We start from the raw sequence: 17,081 nt of genomic DNA, 5'->3' as shown, positions 1-17,081 counted from the left end.
ATCAATCAATCAATCAATCAATCAATCAATCAATCAATCAATCAATCAATCAATCAATCAATCAATCAATCAATCAATTTCATTTCGTCTATCTGAACAAACAGACCGAGGCGCAGTGGAGATAAGATGCCATTCGGTAGCTTGATGAGCCCGCTTCCCCTATTACAAGGGTTCACCGCAGCACAGGCATAGACAAGCATATTTAGGGCCTACATAAAAATAAACACATAATTAGAGATCACATCGGTAAAGTTACAAGGTAAAAATTATAATCACACAATGTTGACAGTATCTGTGCCATCAAAAGATGCTCTCGCTTTAATAAATTGAAATGGTAACTTGCTTAAAGCACAGGAAAACAAATCAACATTATTAGATTCACGATGATTGAGAAGACACTGCAACATAAAGCAAAAGCTTGCATTCCTGAGTTTGAACAGGCGGTTGGTATCATGCACACTGCGCCTCTCCTTGTCTCATAACCCTGTTCTGTCTTTACTGAGCAAGAAATCGCTCAGAAATATTTTAGGGACCGTTTTTCATTATATTTATTTCTTGCAGGTTAAAAAACATCCTGGTACTTTAGACGAGTACACACTAGGTTAACCCTTTGCTGGACAGCGGGACATATACGTCCCACTTTTCATTCCACGTTCTCGGTGCTGTGGCTCCTTAAGAGAGCTCGCTCTACCATATATATAATATATACAAACCACTAACTCTATCTATTGAGTATACCACAACATTCTGTATGCACTTTCATAGCGTTTCCGTTAAGTGGAAGCACGCAACAAGACAAGTAGCAGTTTTTCTTTTTCATGTCCGCTTTTCCATTTTTCCGTGTTTTTGTGAGCTACTTTCAAGCAAGAAAAAAATGTCTGGTGAGTAAATCTTGTGTTTCTTGCACTACAGTAACCACTTACAAACAAAATATCAGGTATAATTTGTAATGTTTAGCGTACGGTAGACAAACGGAACGTTTTTTACGAAAACCAGTGTGACTCACCTGTTCCAGGTTAGGCTTAGCGTATAGCGTGCGGGCTGTTCGGTCACTACTGATTGCTTCTTTCTTTTCGTAAAGATAAGAAGCGTCTCACTGCTCAAGGAGCACTTTAATTATTCTGGAGCTTGCCAGAGAACTCTAACAACAGTGATGATGATTATCGTTTGGAGAACCTTCCGGATGGTTCTCCGTAAGCATAGATTCTCCGGAAGCCCTCACCACCCAAACTTGAGAGGCACGCGATGACAGTGCCGCTGGTGCTCAACTACCAAAAAAGAAGTCCGCACGAAGTACATGTGCAATGTGTGCAACGTTCCGCTGTGTGCAACTTGCTTCGCACCATTTCACAAAAAAATGTGAACTGCCTCAAGTGGACAGCGGGACATATGAGTCCCACTTGATCAAAGTGCCCTCATTGGACAGTGGGACATATAGGTCCCACTTTTTTTTCCCGGAATAAAACACTTCTCGGCATTCGGATTGGTTTTTATGGAATCAAGAATCAATAAGCTCGCTAAAAATCTCTTACACAAGATAACAATTGTTTTCTCGTTGTGTCCAACAAAGGGTTAAGCCACTAGGTTAAGCGTGAATAAAACAAGAAAATATAAATAATTTATTCTATGTCCAGTGAAGGCTTTTGAGGCGACTAACTATTCCCGCTTTGCCGAGCAATATTTCGAAATTGAAAATATACATTACTGTCCCAAGACATAATTGCAGAAAAAAAAACGCCTAGGCACTTAAAATGATCAAGGTCTTCAATGGTACGACCGCTTAAAATAATATCTACACGTTGAGAGATTTCTTTGTTGCTTGATTTAAAAAATAATCGCCTTTGTTTTACCCTCATTAATTTTCATACCATTAGATAATGACTATACTGCTAATTCTTATGCTGTATCATTACATATGTGTATAAGGTTATGTTGATATTATTACAATTATTATGTACCCCATCACTAACATGTAGAATAAGCGATGCAGGTGCTAATCTACTCCTCTGCGGAACTTCGCAAACTACCTGCGTGGTTAAATAAATAAAATGGCTCAGTATAATGACAAATAGTCTAACGGTTATATGCTTCCTTGCAAACTGTGTTAGAATGTATTCTTTTTTTTAAGTAATGCTATTTCTGTAGAATTATTCTTGCGAAAACCGAATTGACATATGTGAGCGGTTAGCATTTTCAAGCGACGCTTGTATTGCCTCACAAGTCGTCGTTCGGTGGTGGTGGTAATGTCACGCTAATATCCGATCAAAAACCTGTCGAAAACTCTCGTCTCGTTCACTTCGTATATACCAAAATTGGTATGGAAGGGTACGGATGTATGACTAACATGACTTATAGGTCATGACATCGATGACATCACATGCTCATCAGTTACGTCACGATAATAAAATCACGTGTGGCGCACTACCCGCATTGGATATGCGGGTATGAGCCAGGGATATGCGGGTATGAGTCAGGGACAGGAAAGGAAGAAGGAAGGAAGGAAGGAAGGAAGGAAAGAAAGAAAGTAAGAAAGAGAGAAGTAAAGAAAGAAATTACGTGTGGCTCATACCGGGCCGCAAATTTCTGCTCCGCTGGTTTACCATCTGTACGGGGAGCATGGGCGGTGAACGTGACGCGCGCGACCAATCAGGGTCGTTTGATGTGTCGCGGGGAGGGAAAGCGAAGGAAAGGGGGTTGGCGCGCGCTCCACCGGGCTTACCTCGCCTCAGATCAGTTTCGGCGCCCGGATGGGAAGGCTCGCGTGGTGCGTTCCACCGAGGAGCAGGCTGCGTTTGAGAAATTGCGCCGTGAACTCGCTCGGGAAAGGGCTCGTCGTCGACGTGCCGATTCTAGCGTGAGGGCGTCCGAAGTCGAGACAAAACGTCAGCGAAGTGCCACGGGCCCTAAGTTTAGGGAAAACTAAGCGGAACGCCTGCGAAAGCGTCGTCTTGCCATCCAGGAACCCGACAACGCTGGTGCACGCCTCGTAACTACGGGAAAGTACTAGGTCAGGTACACATACGACAAGCTTCGCTTACCCCCATTTTCTCGACAGCGGAAGGACTGGTGATTTTTTTTTTACCAGCCTAGCATTTGTAAATGAGACACCACGCTGCTCACGTCCCTTGGAATGTAATAATAATGCGCAGCCATCGTGCATTCCATTCTTGAATGAACATAATCCGACATGAAATTCAGTGTAGCTGCCACCGGGCAAGGTCATTTAAGGATTCCCCATGCACTGCGCGCGCTCCATCACATTTTCGCATGAGCACTTTGCCATGCGTCTACCCTGTGAACTTAAAGCTGTTTTCTCTAGCCCAATATTTGACTGCTATCCGGAGTCTCCCGCTATGCCGGGTTAGGTTGCCCCATTAAGGCTGTCTGTATTGGAACATCGACAGAGACACGGACAAAGACACGGTTTTTTCAAGTGTACTGTTTGCAACTAAGTCATGATCTGCTAACTAGCACATCCGTACCCGATCAGAATTTAGAAACTTGCTAGTGCATTATGGGCATATCACCCACTGTTGCAGTATTATTCCTCGGCATTCAACGCCAAGACAAAAATTTGTGAAGCTGGGTTCTCCTCGTTCAGTGAGGGACCAATGTTTTTAAAATTTAGAGGGCCAGAGCAGCTTGCGTCCAACTTCGATCATTCTATGCAAATGCCAGTCGGCCGTAAACAGCTGCATGGCGCAGGTTCCGTGAAAAGAAAAGCTCAACTTGCCCTCAGTTCAGGCATGTAGTTAGTAAACGAACGAAATAAGTTTTTTGTAGCATGTAATGTGCAGGCGGCTACTATGAGTTCCAGGTATTGCTTTTATGATGTTGGCTCATAATTACAGGAGAAAAAAAATCCTTATTTTGCAAATCCTGGTCCCAGAAAATTTTCCACGCCCTTAGTAGCCCATACAGAAGCGTTTGTCAGCTACGAAAAATAGCTCTTCTTTGTTGAGCCTCTAATTTCTTATGATATATGCTGCCATTCCTTATCGCCGATAACTGTTCGTTAAGTAATTTGAAAAGGCGTAAATTGAGTATGCGACTTTAACAGCACGCACTGTGTTCGATTTGTTCTACATTTCAGCCTGTCTATAACCAACGACTGCAACAAGGATTGTGGCTGTACAGGCAGTTCCTTTCAGCCAGTGTGCCACGTGTTGGAGAAAGCGACGTATTTTTCGCCTTGCGCAGCTGGCTGCTCCGAAGACGGAAATGTAAGCAAAACTCCTCCTTAAGCGCGATCTTCTCCACATTTCGCTGTCTTGGACCTATTTCAGCTAAGCATTTGGTGTCGATAGTTCGCGGCCCGGCCAAAAAACGTCGGAAAGTCCGCAACGGCGCGCCGACCGGAACAAACATGTCGAACAATGAATCCATATGTCCGGGACAGCTAACGCTGCTTTAGGGTGGCACTTGTAGCACTTCAGGTTTCACTTGAGGGGCCCCTTGGGTTTCTTCCTTGACAGGACAGTGTACGAAGATAAGCAATTATCTCTCGATGTATCTCGCTGGTTTGTTGTGCTGCTGCGAGGCATCAGGTACAATAGAACAGTTTCTTATATACGTACGTCTAGAAGAAAGTGTGGAGTCATTGTTTATTGCTGATTTCTTATTGAGTGTTGCTGTAGCCTACCAAGATCTGCGTTTAAAGCGCAGTCATGCCCTTGCCTAAAACAAGAATGTGACTCAGAAAATTGAGCAGTATTGGAGTTAAGCTTTAATGAGGGCAGCGATCCTTTCTTAAGAGAGCGCGCGGTAAAGCTGACTGTCATGTAATACAATAAGTAAAAAAAGAAATTCGCAACCAGAACAATGAAATTGGGGCAGTTTCGCACTAGTGGCGCGAAGACTGAGCAAACAGCGAAGATGGCGGCCCCACCTCGCTTCGCTGGGAAACGCTTCTCGTACGATCCGCACCGCAGTCTCTCGCTTATCGCAGTCGCACAGGGAGCTAGGCGTAGACAAGTTCGTGTCGAACCACAATCTATGGCACACTCGGCAAATGTGTCCAAACTCACTGTTCAGAAACTCGCGGGCAAATCGTCCGTCGGCACCTCCCGTGACTCTCCGCACTTGCCGCTGGAAATTACCCAGGACTCGCAGGCCCGGAGCTTTCTGGCGACGCTTCTGGTTGCTCAAACGGGTTTGCTCCCTATCGCGGGCTCGAAACTATGGATCTTCTGTCATTCGCTGTCGTTTAGTCACTGCTTCGCCGGCGCCATACTGTGGATCCGCCCGAAGTCGTCTCATCCGCTCTAGAGTAGCGGCACGCTGTCTTTTGCGCCGCTCTTCCTCTTCCCCGGGAGTGACGATCATCTTCGGTCGCCCCATTCCCGTCCGCAGCGATGTCGACGCGGCGGCGACGCGAAGCTATATATACCCCGTGGGACCCTGACGTCATGGCTTAGCTCCGCCTCTGCACAACGGCGGCGACCAATCCGCACGTCGTGGTGACGTCATGGCTAGGCAGAGCTAAGGCGAAGCGACGCGGCGCACGCGATGACGTCATGGTTCGGCTCCCGCAGCTGTTGCGAGGCTCGGCGTAGCTGGGCGAGTCGTTGCTAGGAGACGCATGTGACGTCATCGCCAGGCGGAGGGTTTTCGGCGTACACCTAACGGCGCAACCACCGGCTTAAATAGCTTCGCTATTAATAAACAACGCAATATAGGCCCAGGGCTTCTGTTTCTGTCTGCCATGTTCAGCAGCGGGCGGGTAGTATATTTGAAGTTTAATAAGTTCAAAAACCTAGTCGTTGTTCTTTGTTATGTATTAGATATGTTTTACAATACCATACTAAAACGACGTCTCCCACGCCGTTTAGTGTCAAGTAAAACATAACGACAAATGTAAATGCGGTCGTCCGTCGCGTGTGTTAAGATTTTCTACTGCTCTGTGGCGAAGTTGTATAGCTTTGGTTGTTTGTTTGTTGTGTATTGCATTAACATTGTTAGAGACTTGTTCTTTCATCTTCACCAGCACACCATTTGCATAATTTCTTGGTGCTCGTTCTTTTTTTTTTGCTATTTAATACAGTCGTTTTGTTTCGTTTATCGCGTTATTTATATTGTTAAATATTTGTTCTGTCATGTTTACCCGCTAACAATGCATAATTTCTTTGTACTCCTTTCTTTTTGCTAATTCACTGTATCCTCCCCTCACGCAATATTCCTTCGGGAGCCTGTGAGGTAACTGAATAAATAAAACATGTCAGCCCGAAGCCAACCTGGTATTGTGTTCAAAAAAGGAGCACCGAAGCACCCCTTTTTTTCTCTACGTAATTGTGAGACATTTATGGATGAAATTCTTCATGGTTAGAGACGGTGGATGTCCATATCGACGCTCAAAGCTTGCTCAGATCACTGGAGAGCAAATCATGTCTTGGAACCGAATGATCAGTCAATCGCTTTCGCGGTTGCATCCGAATTTGCGCGATGCAATGCCCAACGCAACTCCCCACTGGAGCGACGGACATTGTGTTAGTGGCCTAGTGAATGAACCAGCATGCAAGCGTTCTCGTTAACAGTGCCCAATCGATAATATGGAGACTGGCGTCAGCTACGTGTAGAACAAATAAGAGCAAATCTCAAAAAAAAAGAAGAAGAAACGCTTTGTTTGCAGAAACTCGCGTCCATTAGGATTGGTAGCCACCTTTTTCAAGCAAAGCTTGTATTGCGCTACAGATTTTGGTGGTGGCGTAGTCACGCAAAAAAGTCGGACCGATCCTGGTGATAGTGCAGAAAGGGTCCAAGCTCAATGGCACATAACCCTGTGGGCTCGGGGACCTGTAACGCGCCCTTCAACGTACCCTTGTGACACGTGGGAACCAAAGAGACAAAATCACCAGCCCTTCCCCTATCGAGAAAATGGGGGTAAGCGAAGCTTGTCGTGCCGATTCTAGCGTGCGATTATAGCGTGAGGGCTTCCGAAGCTCAGGCGAAACGTCAACGAAGAGCCGGGAACCATGAGTTGCGGGAGCGCGATGTTGACGCCAAACGTCACCGAAGAGCTGCCGACCCTGAGTTTAGGGCAAACGAAGCGGAACGCCTGCGACAGCGTCGTCTTGCCACAAACTTCGCTTACCTCCATTTTCTCGGCAGGGGAAGGACTCTGAATTTTTTGCAATTGGCTCTCGAATATCTGTGCATCTGACACTATTAATTGATATACAAGCAAAACCACCGTATTGCGCGTATCGAAGCTTGTGCGCATTGGATTCCTTTCGTCTAAGGCTGAGTGGTGACATCACAGCACCCAAAAGCACAACCTTAGAGATTTCTAAGCGTCTCGCTGTTGCAGCAGAGAGACACTGCAATCTAGGAGGTCATGCCAACACCGATGGGCTTTATAACACGCTGCGTTATAAAGCTGGACAGCGATTATAAAAAAAAAGCACGTAGAATCTTCTCAGGGAGTTATCTGAATGATGCGTGAGCATTTCGTAGCAATGACGTGGTGTTGACCGCTGGTAATCCTAGCACTCCTCTGCTGCTGCGGTCTTCTTAGCGCCATTACGCTAAATGATACAGCGCTGCGGCGACACGAACTGCTGCGGAAGGTGGCGCAACGTGAACTGATGAGGCAAGCAAACTACTGCGGGCGGCGGCGCCAGGTGCGCTGATGACGTTCCGATCCGAAGCCATGGCTGCTCCACAGTTCTGGCTGGCTCCGATGCCGCTGATCATTTCGCCGTTCCCATACTGCCCCTCCCGTTCATGCCACTGCTCGCGCGTTCGTCGTCGTCTTCTTCCACAGCTATCTTGAAAGCGATCGTCTTACGCCAAGGACGGACGGACTCTCGCACAGTTTTCTCGTTGGGAAACCATAGATATGCTTACGCACTTAAAAGTACATTAGCATATCACTTCGAGACCTGTTTTCCTACCGCGAGAAGGTCAAGACGCAACTGAGACCACTTCATTTCCCCCCCTCCTTTAGATGCCACGAGCCGTTGGTTCCTATTGCTTCCAGGGAGCCGCCAAAGGGGGGACGGGGCGGGGGAGGGGAAAACGTTAGCTGCGGAGGTACCTATTGTTATCGAGTGGCTCTGCTACTCAAATAGCTTGTCTGATAAATGCGTGATGCGATAACTCGAGTGCGAATGGGACGCTCAAGCTCATTGACTTGGAAGGCTGCCGCCTGTCGACAGACTGCAGGCGCTCTTAAGGGTTTCATTCTGTGTCAATTTCTTCTGGGTCATTCTGGCTACTTGCCTTCTCACCGCTCCTTTTACATTACCACACATGCGGCTGGCCAGGTGGTCGCAGCATCATCTCTAGGCGTTATTCATTGTTCTTACTAGCTGTGGAAACGAAACTGGCTTCGACGCTGGATTTACCAATTAAATATAAGTGGGCTGGGCATAACTAGAAATGGTACCGTCTCGTACGCAGGACGGACTGACACCTCTTTTCCAGCATAGGTGACTTTACATGCCTTCATGGGATAGGTCAGGACCTTTACATGTTGCCGTAAGGTTGTCTGCCGTTACAGGGGCACACACACGAAGTGTATATGCCCCTGTGGAAGGTGCCATCCGTGGTGAATGAGTCGCCATGAGTTGTTCTTATTGAGAAAATAGATTATTTTACTTCTTTGAGAGACTCCCGCTTAAGGCAAATTACCTGTTTTCTGGCCACCACTGAACCGACAAAATACATTGTACAGGTACAGTCGGGGTAAGCTTCTTTCTAATTTTTCGGGTTCAAAGGCCGCGGGTTCGCTTCACTGTGAAGCGCGTGTTTGTTTGCGGCAATCTTCCATCCCACTCTTGTGTAAGTCGACAGTAGTGCTAGCGGGCAGCCCCAGTTACTAAAGCCACATCAAATACAGGATGCCTGACAACTACGGAATGCAACTGGGAATGAGTTGGCGTGCTGGCGGGAAACTTGTCAATTTAGCACAATTACTTCATCTTACCACTTCATGGACAAAAATGTAGAACCGGAAATAAAGTGTGCACTAACATGCAGACCTTACCAATCGACAATGTGTCGTCGCTTGTCGTTTCTTATATATTGTGCGCTCCAATCAGATTAAAATGAAAAATCACTTTGAAATTGAAACTTTATTATAGGGAGGATGCTATGAGACAGGGGCCGCTATTCAGGCTGAATTTTCGATATCACTTGGGATATTTGATAGTTTATTAATAGTATTTCACGATGTGTCAGACAGCCTCAATATGCAGGCGACGGCATCCCATTAAATATGTAAACGAAGAAAGAGAAAACTTCGCAAAGTTCTAGGAACAAGCAGTTCTGCTGAAACAAGCTTTTTATTGAAAACCAATTTTTATAGCTTGTCAAATCTCGACGGAAGCGTCATCTTTCCGCACAATGTGTCGGCGTAATTTTGTATTGGCATAGACATCAGCGCGCTTTATCATATAGCCCCTTGTGAAAAACACCCTTTTTCATTGCTTTTACTATCCACCATCTTGTACGGTCACGCTGCTTAACATCTACATTTTGCGCTGACAGATCTTGACATCGCTTTGTGTCGAAGACAACCGTGCACGACTTAACGTCAAAGTATGTTTCGCACAGGGAACAATGCACTGCAGCTGTCTGATGAACAACGGCACCACAGAAGATGCTGTGGTGACGGACGGCTTCTGTGAATTTGGATGCGACAGCCTTTTCATTCTTGTCGCCCTGACCAGCGTCAGCAAACTCTTGGCGCAGCTACCGAGGGTCGGAGGAGTGATTGTCAGTTTCAGGTCAGAGTGCTTGTTCTCATAATCTGGGATGAAGAGTTTTATTTGAGATTTCGTTGATTTCGTATCTTACACCGTGCCCTGGATACAGTGTCATAGAAAAGTGAGCCGTTCGCTGAGACAGTATACTTAGCGGTCACAGGGTCTCCGCGTCTTGACATCTTCACTGAAAGGCACGTAATTGCCATGGCCCAAAAAACTGCGCATAAAATATGCCGTTGTATAGCATTTATTTACCCATTTCACGAAAGCTTCAATTCTGATAGATTCCAACATGTGGGCTGGATCTGCATAATTTTTTAACAAAGCTTATCGAACTGGCTCTTGTGTCTATTGTTGCTGGTGAAAACTATTGTCGAAAAGTGACTGACTGACACTTCTTTATGTTCTATAGATGTGTTGATCCAGCGGACAAAGGCCTTGCAGTAGGAATGATTGGAGCGGCATTTAATCTACTAGGTTGGTATGCTTTCAATACGCGCTGCCCAGTAATTGAGGTGATGTCTTTAGTTTTGCGATATTACTTCGATCTCAAGCTCCCATCAGGTGTCTGAATCCTGTTTTTTTACAAAAGAAAAAAAAAATGGAGCTAATTCGTGCCTTCGCCTGGGGCATGACAGTTTAATGAGATTTAGTGGTGAAGCGACACGTGGGTGCGAGGTCACGTTGTAGTGAAAGAAGAAAAAAAAAAAGAAAAAAGGAGGAAGTGTCGAACGTGCGTCATTATGCGTTATGCTGGCTCCTCTCTTCGTCTTCAGTAGAGCAGTTAGCAGTTTTGACGAGAAATAAAAATTAACTTAGCGTAGGAAGAGAAGAGGCTATTAAAACATGTTCCTGTTTGGCTGACAAAGTTCAAAAAGGGAAATTTTGTTGCGAATGGTTAATGGTGAGTACTATCCTGCTCAGACTGAACTCGAGTGCCGTCCGTCCGTCTGTCCGTTCCGTTCCATTCCATTCCGTTCGTCCCTTCCGTTCCGTCCGTTCCGTTCCATCCGTTACGTTCCGTTCCGTCCTTTCCGTTTCGTCCCGTTCCGGTCCGTCCGTCTGTCTGTCCGTCCGTCCGTCTGTCAGTCTCTTTTCTTTCTGTACTGTTTCGTTTACCACTGTCTGTCTATGAAAAATGTTATGGCTCTACTCATGCGCATGTATTTGCGCAGCCGCCGTGCCGTACCCGCTCATCTACTCGGCACTGTTCGACGCGACGTGCCTTGTGTGGGACGAGCGAGGCGGCCATCGAGGCAACTGCTCGTTCTACGACGCGGACAAGCTGCGGATCGTCTTCCACGGCGTGACCATAGCCTTCCTGAGCATGGGCCTTCTCAGCAACCTGATGGTATCCTACTACAGCAAGCGTGTCACCAACTTGTACGGCGAAGCGGACGCCCGTGCTGAGGAGACCGCCGCTGCCGCGTCCGTGTGGGACGACAACTGCCTACGCATGGTCGAACTGGACGAAGACGCCATGCGCAAGATGACTGCCGAGGGAGAAAAACCAGCACAGCAGCAAGTACGCTGCTGACAGGAGTTCTCTCTCGTCTGCTGAGAAATTCGCCTCATCTGTGATGGATCTTCGTGGGCGCACTCTGTGATGGCATAAAACGCACGGTGGGAAAGTGAATGTAACAAGGTAGCAATACGAACTGTATACACCGCTGTGTAAAAGGAAGCAGGAAACAAACATTTGAAAAGGCCGTAATTTGGAGATATTTGGTTGTGGATTGGTGTACATTTAGGTGCGCTGTCTTGGGACACAAAACTTGACATGAAAACATTGAATCGGCACACGAGTAGCGCACTTCATGCGTATCGTCTCGAGTTTTCCTCATGGTATTTTGTATCCAAATACAGCGTGCCTAATTGTCTATAAGACATATTTATTGAAAAAAAGAAAACTAGAAAAAAGCACACAAGTTGACTCCAAAGTGTGGGATCGGCTATTCAATCCTTTAAACTATGATATTAAAACAGTGACCATTAGTGCAATAAAATATATCGTAAATAAAAAGTCACTATGTTCTCATGCCAATCGTCCATATTCGATGTAACCGCATACATTAGGCTATGCGCTCTTGCATATTCTGTTAACTTTCCCACTCTTTTTATTTATTTTTATATCACAGTACCCACAGCGCCATTTATGGCATTACAGTGTTCTGGCATTACAGCGTTACGCATACTTCTACAAAATCATGCTCTGAGCAGTGAATGCTATTGCCTCAACATCTGGCAGCAACAGTATATAGAAGTTTCTTTTTTTCCTTAATACTGGATTTTTTTTGTTGGTGACCATCTATCTCTGTATATTACATGTAACAACACGTTTGGGATCCGCAGTGGTGGCTCAGTGGGTCGAAAATTTCTTTTGCCTAGTTTTTTAATTCTAAGTATTTGGTGCAACCTGCATGTTTTTTTCCTTCATTTTTCTGCTTTTTACTAGGCGATCTGCCCCACTCGGTGGCAGTTGCCAGACCTGCTCTCTCGCTATTTACCTTTCTCGTCATTGTATATGCCGTGTCTTCATATGAAACAACAACAACAACTACAATACTACTACTACTACTACTTCTACTACTACTACCCAATATATCTCGCCAAATTGACTGGTCAGTGTTTGAAGATCTTGTGGAAGACGCATGCAAGACACCAATCGCACGCAGGCTAGAAGACGTCATTGCAGACGCAATGCACGATTGTACGCGTAGCTTCACACATTCATCAAAGCGTACAGAGTATGACATTGAATTGGAAAGACTTCGTGCACTACGTCGTCGAGCTGAAAGGAGGTACAGGCGCACGAAGTAAATTCTTGACCTCAGAGTAGCTCGGCGAATGCAAAAGAAGATACAGCGCCGGATGGATAAGCTAGAAGATCAAAGATGGAAATGCTTTTGTGAGTCACTGGACCCCCGAAAGCCACTGTCCCGTGTGTGGCGTACCCTAAGGGGTCTTCGCTCATGTCCCCAGCAACAACACCCATTCAACGCCCTTGCTCTCCATCAAAACCGCCGTGAGATAGACGTTGCAGAAGAGTTTTGTGCGAAAGTCGCCGGCGGAACAGTTCTACTCCCTGACATGGTTTTAGGCGACATTCCTGGTCCACGAGATACACGTATGGATGCTCCTTTTCTATGGAAGAGTTAGAGGCTGCTATGGCGCTATGTCGGTGTTCGTCTTCGCCAGGGCCCGACGGAATCACATATAATGCTATGCGCCACCTACGTCGAGAAGCGCGACGAGAACTGCTCAACCTTTTTAATAGGTCATGGCATGATGGTGTCGTTCCACAGGAATGGAAACGCAGCCGCTTGGTACCGTTGCTAAAAGCAGGAAAGTCACCGCTAGAACTGTTATCATATCGGCCTATAGCACTCGCCAGCTGCGTCGGAAAACTCATGGAGCGCATGATCCTCATGCGTCTCGAATGGTATCTTGAACGCCACAATATTTACCCCGACTCTATGGCGGGATTTCGACGAGGCCGTTCATCGATTGACAATGTCATCGATCTAGTGTCATCTGTTGAGCAGCAAAAGTCTTGGAAACGCTTATCAGTAGCACTCTTTCTTGACGTGAAAGGCGCCTACGACAACGTTTCCCATCAAGCCATCCTAGACGCACTTTTGACATTGGAACTAGGAGGGCGACTATTTCAATGGATCCAAAGCTACTTGACACAAAGGTCCTTGTTTGTACGCACAGAAGATGGTCCGACTACTGACCACTACACATGCCGTGGCGTTCCTCAAGGCGGTGTTCTAAGCCCTATTCTTTTTAACCTCACACTTCTTGGGCTGGCCGATTCCCTACCGGAAACAGTGAGTGCCTCCATCTACGCCGACGACATCTGCATCTGGGCATCAGCGGTGACTCGCCCGCAGGTTCGGGCAAGGTTACAGAAGGCAGCAACACAGGCAACTGGCTATCTTTGCACACAAGGCCTAACCATCTCGACAGAAAAATGTGCGTTAGTCGCTTTTACGCGAAAAGCGATGTCTGGTTATCCAGTGTGCATCAATGGCCAGCGTATCTCCTACAAGAGAAATCATCGGTTTTTGGGTGTCTTTGTTGACCGAGACCTCTCCTGGAGCCCTCAGGTTGCCCACTTGAAGAAGAAGCTCACATCTATGGTTCACGTTTTCAAATTCATCGCCGGTAAAGCGTGGGGATCATCAGTGAGCTCTATGCTACAGTTGTACCTGAGCATTTTTTATCGGCTTCCTACGCTATAGCTCTCCCGTGCTTGCTAAAACATGCAAATCAAATCTTCGAGCCCTTCAGAGCGTGCAAGCACAGGCATTACGTGTTTGCCTCGGCCTTCCGCGGAGCGCCTCAACAGCAGGAACAGTTATCACGGCTCAAGACCATCCGATCACGACTTACATGACCATCGACACGCTTAGGGCCCATATTCGCCACGTTTCACGGATGCAATGAAGCTCTCTTGCCTCCCTGCCAGAACGACGACCACAGGCGTCATTCTCCAACGTGGTCAGCATTCATAGTGCCTCCCTACCATCGGGGTTCACACCCTCGACACGTTCACCGTCAGCGTTGTGGTGTTTAAAACAACCTGAAGTGCGCCTTTACGTTCCAGGAATAAGAAAAAAGACGGACATGCCCACTTTGGCCTTGAAGCAAGCAGCTCTCGATTGCTTGCACTCTTTATACTCTGACCGAATCCACATATATACGGATGGCTCTTCCACTCAGACCAGCTCCACCGGCGCAGTGGTTATACCATCACGATCAATGAGCATCACATACAAGACTTCTCACGTGACATCATCGACCGCTTCGGAGCTTGTTTCCCTCCGAGGTGCCATTGATTATATTAACAACCAACCGGCTAATCGGTGGGTAATATTATGTGATTCAAAGGCGGCCCTACAATGTCTTTTGTCAGCTCTCCATCGCGGGTCCTGCGAACAACTCGTCTCGGAGATACGCGAAATGCACCACCATACGATCGCAAAAGGACACGATGTCGTGTTTCAGTGGCTGCCGAGTCATTGCGGTATCACCGGCAACGACATCGCCGACGAAGCTGCTAGGAAAGCACACGAAGGAGCAAATATTGTTTCTGTACCTTTATCGAGGACTGACGCAGCCCAACACCTAAGCAAGCTAGCGCAAACTATGACATTGGAGAAGTGGCATACAACTGAATTCGCCCAACATTGGTTGCATTCTCTCGACCCATATATGCAGCTGCGGCTGTTGCCTGGATTTCCGCGAAATGAGGAAACAATGCTGTGCCGCTTACGCTTGGGTGTTGCATTCACCAATGCTTACACGTGTTTGATTGGAATGGCTGATAGCGCCGAGTGTAATGCCTGCGGTGTCGATGAGACTATAGAACACCTACTATGCTACTGTCCATCGTTTCAAAACGAAAGACATGACCTCTGCAACGTTCTCAATAGGCTAGATAGAAGACCGTTCACTTTGAGCAAGATCTTGGGACCATGGCCTCGAATATCACAGCTGCAAAAGGCCACAAAGCGCTGCTGCGATTTTTAAGAACTACAGGACTGAGTGAGCGTCTATGTCCCGGACTGATTGATAATCAGTGATAGAACAGAGATCTGTTGCTACGTCGGCGATATCAAGAGTGGACTTTCTATTCTTCTCTTAATCTCTCTCTCCCCTTTTTCCTTCCCCCAGTGTAGGGTAGCCAACCGGGCTCAGTCCTGGTTAACCTCCCTGCCTTTCATTAAGTCATTTTCTCTCTCTCTCTCTAGTACTACCACTTCTACTACTACTACTACTAGTACTGCTAATAATAATAATAATAATAATAATAATAATAATAATAATAATAATAATAATAATAATAATAATAATAATAATAATAATAATAATAATAATAATCCGAGTCTGTGGCGTTCGGCTGCTCAGCACGAGGCTGCGGGGTAGATTGCTGGTTGCACCGGCTGTATTTTAATCGTAACAGAATGACGCAAGACAGAAAAACAGAGACAGTCGTGTAAGCAGATTTAAGTGGACGTTAAAAAACCCTAGGTGCTCCAACTGAATCTGGCGTCTTTAATAGCCCAATTGTTGCTTTAGTACGTTAATTCCCGTTCTTGGTTAAATAAGACCACTGGGATTACTGGCTTATTTTCCAAGGCAAACACAAACTTACGCGCAATAAAAGACAACGAATGAGAAGAGAAACAGATGGGACATAGCACTGGCTTCAACGGGCGTCTACTGCTCACACAGCGGAATTTTCACACGCCGAAGACGTTCCCAATGGGCAATATTTGTCGCAGAGACACATTCTGTAAACAGGTGTCTTTTGTGTGTTTGTGACGTATTTAGGGCAGAAATATTGCGCTGTGTGAGTAGTAAATACTACTTCAGGTCAGCGCTGTGTTCCATTTGTTTGTCGCTTCTCGTCTGTTGTATTTAATTTCAGTTACGTTCTTCGCCCCTAATTTGAATTCGACGCGAACATTATTGACGGACGAATACCCGCCGTGGTGGCGTAGTGGCTTTGGCGTGGCGCTGCTAAACCCGAGAGCGCGGGATCTAATCCCACCTAGCGGCGGCGGCATTTCGATGGTTGCGAAATGCAAAAAAGCCCATGTACTGTGCATTGGGTGCATGTTAAAGAACTACAAGTGGTAAACATAATCCGGAGTCCCCCACTACGGAGTACTTGAAAACCATATCGTATTTGTGGTCGTAAAATCCTAGAATTTATTTTTTCTGAAGGACAGTTCTACTCAGGAATGCGTATATTATCAGTTTATCGTCAAAAAAAAAAAAACTACATTTAACAAAGACACAGATGAAAGAAAGTAGAAAGTCACGGAGTTTAATTAGAGGGGAAAATCCGTTTTTCTAGTATACACCACAGAACCGGGCAGTTGAAAGATAAGAAAGTAAAGAGAGAGAGAGAGAGAGAGAGCAGAGACACGCGATCACAGCCAGTCATGGCCAACGCGCCCTATTACATCACAGGATCGTGTGCAGCGCAATGAACGGCGCTTTTTGCTAAAGCCGTTTGCTTGTTTTTTTTTGAAACTGTGGCAATGCCTTCGTAGCTTTCTGCTGCAATGGCCTATGAGGTCAGCATTCTGAAATGGCTTGCTCTAATAACGGCCTGTGATCAAAGTGCGCTATTTCGAGTGCGAGCGGTGGTTTCTGTAAATTGTAGCGCGAACAGTCACACAGAACGTGTCGAAAAGTCTCCTTGCTACCACAGTCCATCACACGTAGCGTTGTCGGCCATTCCAATGGGAAAAACAAGTCTCTGCGAAGGCCACTTCTAGTCATAGCCGACAACGCAGGGTAGCCTTGCGTCGGCAGTGTCCAGTCGAGTTGCGAAGGTAGATCGAAGAGTCCAGG

The 17,081-nt window shown here is 46.4% G+C and overlaps 1 protein-coding gene across 1 annotated transcript in view; it reads left to right on the top strand.

The window, feature by feature from the left end:
* LOC119462070 (uncharacterized) overlaps window positions 1–17,081 on the top strand; it is a 75,115-nt gene that overhangs the window by 4,769 nt on the left and 53,265 nt on the right. The window contains 4 exon segments of the mRNA XM_049672414.1: window positions 4,094–4,223; window positions 9,556–9,728; window positions 10,120–10,184; window positions 10,883–11,242. Coding sequence (XP_049528371.1) covers window positions 4,094–4,223; window positions 9,556–9,728; window positions 10,120–10,184; window positions 10,883–11,242 — 728 coding nt within the window.

This window comes from Dermacentor silvarum, chromosome 8, assembly GCF_013339745.2.
Source record: "Dermacentor silvarum isolate Dsil-2018 chromosome 8, BIME_Dsil_1.4, whole genome shotgun sequence".
Lineage (NCBI taxonomy): Eukaryota > Metazoa > Arthropoda > Arachnida > Ixodida > Ixodidae > Dermacentor > Dermacentor silvarum.
Note: the sequence above shows the minus strand (reverse complement) of the source record. Positions and strands in the feature narration are given on the sequence as shown.